At 43.4% G+C, this 6,995-nt stretch overlaps 1 protein-coding gene across 1 annotated transcript in view; it reads right to left on the bottom strand.

Moving 5' to 3' along the window:
- The window catches only part of Mgat4d (MGAT4 family, member D), a 36,915-nt gene extending 36,704 nt beyond the window's left edge, over nucleotides 1–211 (bottom strand). The window contains exons 1-2 of the mRNA XM_005386841.2: nucleotides 205–211; nucleotides 5–171 (exon numbers count right to left, since the gene is read on the bottom strand). Coding sequence (XP_005386898.2) covers nucleotides 5–171; nucleotides 205–211 — 174 coding nt within the window. The remainder of the gene's footprint in view (nucleotides 1–4; nucleotides 172–204) is intronic.
- Nucleotides 212–6,995: the final 6,784 nt, after the last annotated feature.

The raw sequence follows: 6,995 nt of genomic DNA, 5'->3' as shown, positions 1-6,995 counted from the left end.
CTGCGCTCTGCGCTCGCCGCTTGCGCCCCGCGGTGCCGCGCGCTGCAAACCCGAGCGAGCCTGCTGGGTGGCGCCGGCTTCGCGCCGGATCCCGCCGTGGTGGCGGGCCGTTCACAAGCGGAGGTGCTGGGAGAACCGCAGTTGATTCTGCACGCCAAGGTCCGACTCGGGCTTGCAGGCAGTCTCTGGTTTCGAGCGATCTGCTGCACATCGGCACTGCGCCTCTGGCCAGACTGGTTTTCGGGGCCTTGAGAGGGCTCTGAACACAGGGCCTCCTGAAAAAGGCCACTGGAAGCCTGGATGCTGATGGCCGCGAGGTGGGTGGGACCTTCAGTCCAGCAGGGACACAGCCAGACCTCAAGAGGGGGTCAAGGGGTCGCGGGGACGGGGAGAAAGAAAATTCAATTTTTTTCTGTTCCTTCACCCTACAGTTTCTTGCGAACTCTCCTGGGAGCCAGAAGTCGAGGAAGTTCAGCTTGGGCTATTATTAGTTCAGGCAAACCGGCCTCCCCCTGGGGGACCAGGGTGGAAAAAAGCTGGAGCAGACCGGGTGGGAGAAGGTGGCTTGTCCACTGCAGACCTTCCCAGAAGCAGGTTTCCCTGTCCTCTTGCTGGAGCTCTAGTTTTACATTTTTAGCTGTCTTCTCAGCACTTCTGCTTGGATGGCCCATTCGAATTCAAGACGTCCACTTCTGTTCCAGGTGAGCTACCACACTAGGGTCCCTCGATGTTCATCAACGGTTTCAGGTCAATTTGACTCTCATTACAGTAGGGCTGGGTGTTGAGCCAATCAGGAACGGCTGTGACGCGGTGACTCTCGTTACAGCCCATTTATAAAATCTGCACAGTCCCTCTCTGAAACACTTTTCCGTTGTTCCTATCACCCCTAAAAGATCACGGTGACGTTCAAGCTGGTCTCGGGGTGGCACCTACCCTTTGCAGTCCACATCTCACACAATACCAGATGGCCTGGCCTGGGCCTTCCTGTGTGAGCCGCTCTTCTCTTCTCTTCCTGGAGGGTAAAACTCAACCCAGTCAGGGTCTCACTGCTTTCTCATTACACGGAAGTCTCCCTTAAGTGCCCTGGTGACCTCCCAGACCCTTGCTGTGCTTTGTTTTTCTTTTTTGATTCTGTCCTGAATATACCACATTTGCTTCTGTTTTCTGTACTTTTTCTCTGGGTGCCTGCCTCCACAGTGTCTGGCATCCTCTGTAACCATTCAGATCTTTTCCGTATCTTGGTCCTTCATATATTGTCTGTTTCATGAGTCAAAAACCTGAGGACTACAGGCCGCTCTGAGATCCCCTCTCTGAATTCCTTTCATGTTGCTGCATATTTCTGTGTACTGGGGGTAGGGGCACCCCAAATGAATCTAAGTTACACTCACAGTGGAGGGAGAAATCTACTTAAAGCAGATTGAATTAGTAGTAGTTGTCCAAGGAAATGTGTGTACTTACATATGTCAGCAACCAAACAAGAACAAAAAGCAGCAGTAACAACAACACAAACAAAACAAACAACCCAGGGACAGTTGAGCACTTCAGGCTAAAGTGACAGGATTGGAAAGAATAATCTCTTATAGTCTCCCAGCATTTGAAACCCCCATCCGGGCTTCTTAACCTCAATTTAATGGTGGTCTCATGTCATTTACTAGCACAGAAGAGTAAATTGAACGGAGACACATTTTCCTGGTCTGATACACATGTAGGATCCCAGAAGATAAGACAATCTGAAAGATAACAACTGTGGATAAAATGCCAGCTATTCAGGTCCGTGTTTGCTGTTTCAGGTTGCTCAGAATGAAGTTAACTATCTCCAGCATGAGAGCCGTCTCTTCAGCACAATTCAGGAGCATGATGGGTCTGGAAGGAACCCTTAAGATTCTCCTAGGACAGCAATTCCTTGCAAACTGTAGCGAGCACAAGAGAACGCAATCTGAGCAGTGGAGTCATCAGCAACTGCTGTGCTCAAAGCCATCCTGGACATTTCAGTCCTAGCCAGGCCCCATCTGAAGGTGGGTGCAGGGAGAAACCCGGTGAGACCCGCAGCAGGTCTGCCTGGCTAGACCCAGTAAACCCACAGTATTGTAACAAACAGTGCATTGTTGTTTTAAGCCACAAAATATGCAATGGTTTGTTTGGCTACAGTAAACAACAGGTAAGTAACACAGGAAAATCATCCTCCCATCACTTCCTTTACCTAAGGAGGGTTTAAGCAACAAACATTTGTATGGTGGGAAAGAGTTCTATCAGAGCACCCATACACACTTACCTACCTCTGCACCCTAGAGCCCTTTTAAAACTGCTCCCCCTTTACCAGCATGCATATTTGTACAAACCATGCTTTCATCTAATTGAGCCAGGCAGCCTTTCACACCCTTATAGTCTGTATTTTCAATTACTTATTCTACTGTCAACTTGATGGCTATCTCCTAGGTAGAATATAGTATTTCCATATAATATTGGGAATCCTTTGGGAGAGAGGAGGGTAGAACTCTGCATATTGGCCACATAGAGTACGTTCTTTGGTCCAGGGAGATATTGGAGAGGAACCAACTTGTTACATAATGCCTTGTTCTAAGCCTTTGGCTGTGCCTGTAGCTTTGGCTTTAGCTAAGATGAAATGTATCAAACATAGGTGAATCCTGTGGGGGCTACAAATAGTAACCCTGCATCCTATATTCAATGCCTTTTATGCTGAGAGCTCTGTAGCCTGATGTTCCCAAATGCCAACTTTAATGGGCTACATTTTTTGGCTCACCAGTCTCTTCCAACATTCATGGCTTAGGTAAGAGACAAATTGGAATATATCATTATCCCACCCATTACTGCATGACTTTGGCACTCCTGCGCCTACTCAAAAGTAGCTATCTGGGTAGCTACTTCCAGAGTGTTGCCAGGCCATCAACCGGCATTTTAGTCACCTTTGAAAGTCTTTCTTTCTTTTTCTTTCTTTCTTTCTCTTTCTTTCTTTCTTTCTTTCTTTCTTTCTTTCTTTCTTTCTTTCTTTCTTTCTTTCATTTCTTTTTTGAGACAGAGTGTTGGTATGTGTTCTGTTCTGGCCTTGAACTCACTGTGTAGCCCAAGCTGGCCTCAAACTCCTTCAGCTCCCAACTGTTGAGACATGCACTACCATGTGTGGCCACCTTTAAAACAATTTGATTCCTCTTGTGGGCATCTGTGTGACCTCCCTATCATCCTCCCTTGGAAATCCCACAGGGCCTGACTCAACCGCATGTCTAGCACCTGTGTGTCCATAATGTTAACTCATCAATATTCTCCTCTTCCTGACCATTGGCTTTTTCCTGGGACTCTGTGTGCAAATACTGTCCAGAGTAAAGAGCTAAGGTCTCCTTCCACTGCCATTTACACAGCTCTCGAGTCAGTGAGTAAACTTGTTCTATTTTGGTGGAGACTCTTGAAATTTAGACCATTCTGCCCGGGATGTGGATTGCTAATTAGGTGGCTCTATAGCAGAAATGTTGTCTGCTCAGGTATGTGTCGTAAGTCCCCACAGACACTGGTAATCATCTCTCAGGACATGATTTCTTTGGTTTGCATTACTATTTCTTTCTGATATCATCAGTGACATGATAGGTAGTTCTGACCTTATAAAATTTTCTTGATTATTTTTTATTTTTAAATATTTTATTAACAATACTATTTCTATATATAGATGAAATTCAGTGTGATAGTTCTTTTTTACTAGAGCACATTAATTATACACAATAAGGGGTCCCATGGTGGTATTTCCCTACATGTCTGTGATATATTGATCATTTGATCATTTTGATCAGTTCATCATATCCGTTCCGATTTTTGCCCTCTCTTGGCCTTCCCTTCCCTGTCTGTTTCTCTTCTTATATTTTCTAAGTCTTCTTTCTGCTTTCATGCCATATTTTTTCGCAGATACTTCATATGGGAGAAAACATCTTGGCACTTGTCTTTTTGAATCTAATGAAGTCAGCTGCATCCATTTTCTTACAAATGACGTGGTTTCATTCTCTTTGGCTGAACAACATTCCCCAAAACAGTGTCAAAAGGTTCCATTTTCATGGGTACTCTTTTTATGAGAGCCTTACAGCAAGGCTACCAAACAAGTACACTAGCCCCAATTATGAGAAACTTTTAAAAGCCAAAATTCCTAGTCATTGCCACAAGGTGGCAGTATTATATTGCAAAGTTTAAGTTGCTTGCTTTCAGAAGTCAGAAACTTCTGAAGTCCTGTAAATGTGTAGAAATCTTAGGATTTCATTAACATGTTTGGGTCGCTAACCATTATATGTTTTCCGTAGCTTTGCAAATAGTCTCTTGAGTTGTTGTGTCTTTTTTTTTTTTTTAATTAGGAGAGTCCTGGGGTGAAAGTAATGTATTATTTACTGTTTATAGAATATCTTTGGTGGCTCCAAGGCATTTTTACGTATTTCTCGGATTGGGGCAGGTTCTGAGTCTTAGCCGGATTAATCAATATTTGGTGAGTCATATTTGCTGTTACAGGTCTGAAGTTTTTCTAAGTTTCTCTTTCCAAGAGGGAATTGTAATGTCATCAGTATGATGAATTAACTTTATTTTTACAGTGATCATGTCTAAATACAATCTCACAAACTGGCAGTGGGTTGGAAAGGTCAGAAATCCTTGGGGAAAGCCCATATGTATATATTTCACTCCTCCGCAAACTGCTTGACTTCTCTCAGAGTGATGAGGAGGCAGCATTAGCTTAATCCAGACCTTTTGTAAAATTTGTACAGTGTCTAGCACAAGCAACATTTTGTTTAAGACATGGAAGTGTTGTTTAAATCATAATAGTTAGGAGTTTTCTCCAAGAATCTTTTCCTTTTCTCTTCGGCTACATAGGATTAATAACAAGCATTAGTGGAGAATAGCATTTTTGTTGTCATTATTTCTTAACGAAAGATGAGATTTTTTCCGTGTCTTTCCTGATGTTGACACTGCCTGATATTTACTATAAAGAATTATTTGATTAAGTCTCAAGGCTTCCATTTTGCATTAAAACTATGTGAAGGGCATCCTTATCTATTTCTTAAAGACATTTGGCTTTAAACTGGTAATAAAATGAACCTCTTATATCCATTCTAATTATGTATGCAGGTAAAAACAAGAACTGAATTTTTTCTTTCTTATTTCTCCATCTGCAATTGAGTAGTAATTCTGGTGCTATTTAGTGTAACATTTCCATGTGTTGTAAACTTCAATTTTCATATCATAATACTATACTGCCTTTCCATTCTCCTGCTGGCATTTGGTACATTTTGCATAATCATTATGTTTCAATAATTCCAAAAAATTTTCCACTGTCTTCTGCCACTTTATGGCAACAACATCATACATCCTTGGACCCTTCCCCAAGGGTCAGATGAGGATATCTTCTCTCACAAGTTAATCATCCCTCCACAACCTTAACAGATGAATTAAAACCACTACCCAGTGCTAAGCATAGTCAACCCTTCATAGTCAGGACCTCTGCATCAGTGGATTCAACGAACTGAAGATGGAAAATATTTGGAAAAAATTGTGTTGGTACTGAGGAGGAGGTAGAAAGAAGAAAGTCTTGGATGGAGGAGTCCTGAAGGGCAGAAGGAAAAGGAGGCAGCTGGCTCTGCAAAGCCACAAAAAGTGCCCATAGATGACACCCAGTAAAGACGAGGACACGTGCGCTCTAAGCTTCTGGTGGGTCCGAGACAAACTCAAAAAACCACACAAAAGCACTCATCTCTCATGACTAAGCCTTCCTGGGGACACACATTCTATCACTCTAGAATACTGAAACAACCCAAAGTGACCTCAACCCAGTTATAAGTAATTACAATCTCGTTTACATTGTGGTTTTGACCTCCACCCCCAGCCTGGGCACCGTGACAGTTCCTCACAGGCCCATATAAGGACAGAAACTTTCTCTTTCCGCAGAAAGGAGGAGACTTCTCCCTGACTGGAGTTAATCTCTGTGCCACTGCAAAGAGTTCCTACCTCCCTGTATAAGCCCTGACTTCTTCCAGGCTGTCAGCTCTGTCTGCCGGCCCTCTCCCTCCCAGAGGAGTGTATCTTTGCTAATAAATGTACGTTTTCACTTCTACTTCTGGGTGTTCTGCTCAGTTCTTTGGGATACCGAGACCCTAGGGCAGCTCCAACCCCATCGCTTCCTCTAGTGCTCCACATGTGGCGTCTATTTTTAAAATGCTGGTTGAGGTGTGGAAAAGTGTGTAGTGCTTGCTCCCATTTGTGTTAACAAGGAGATGGAGGGAATGTACAGACGGGCACTGCTTAGACTATGTCTGGACGCATAAATCAGCTGACCAGGATTGCTCCTGAGCAAGAGGACTGAGGAGCCAGGAGTCTTCTTGGGTGAGGCAAGGGGGAGTTATTTGGAACGTAAGTTGTCCTTTGTATTTATTGTCTACTCTCTGCCTTGCTTTCTTCTTCAAACACGCTAGCCTTCTTGCTGCTCCTCAAGTATTTCCGATACGTTCAATTCCAAGGCTGTGAACTTGCCACTCGAGAGCCTAGAATACTTTTCTTCCAGATTCTCTCAGAGCCCCCTCCCTTACTTCATCCAGTAGGGCTCAAAGGTCATTATTACTGAGACTTTGCTGATGACACTGTATATAACACACGCTCGCCCATATCGCTTTGCTAAGTTCTTCTGATTCCTAATGTAGTAACACTTGACATACTAAATATTTGCCTGTTGGCTTACTGTTTGAATCCCTTTTGGAACATTGCCCAATGCATTACAGACAACCAACAAGGGAAGAATTTTTTTCTTCCTTTTTCATGTGTGTAAATTACTTCTTCGATAGACATAGTTATTAAGGAAAGAATGTTGAATGAGTTAACTGTTAAATGTTTATTATTATAAGAGAAAGTCCTAAGTTCTCACAAGATGTAGCGCTCTCCTTATTTGCCAGGTGTTGGCCATGGGCAAGTCAGGTGGTTTGAGTTCCTTCTCGTCGTTATCCATAAAATGAGGCAATTCATGA

The sequence above is a fragment of the Chinchilla lanigera genome, unplaced genomic scaffold (assembly GCF_000276665.1).
Source record: "Chinchilla lanigera isolate Chin_1 unplaced genomic scaffold, ChiLan1.0 scaffold00027, whole genome shotgun sequence".
In the NCBI taxonomy this organism is placed as follows: Eukaryota; Metazoa; Chordata; class Mammalia; order Rodentia; family Chinchillidae; genus Chinchilla; species Chinchilla lanigera.
This window is presented reverse-complemented; position numbering and strand designations above follow the sequence as displayed.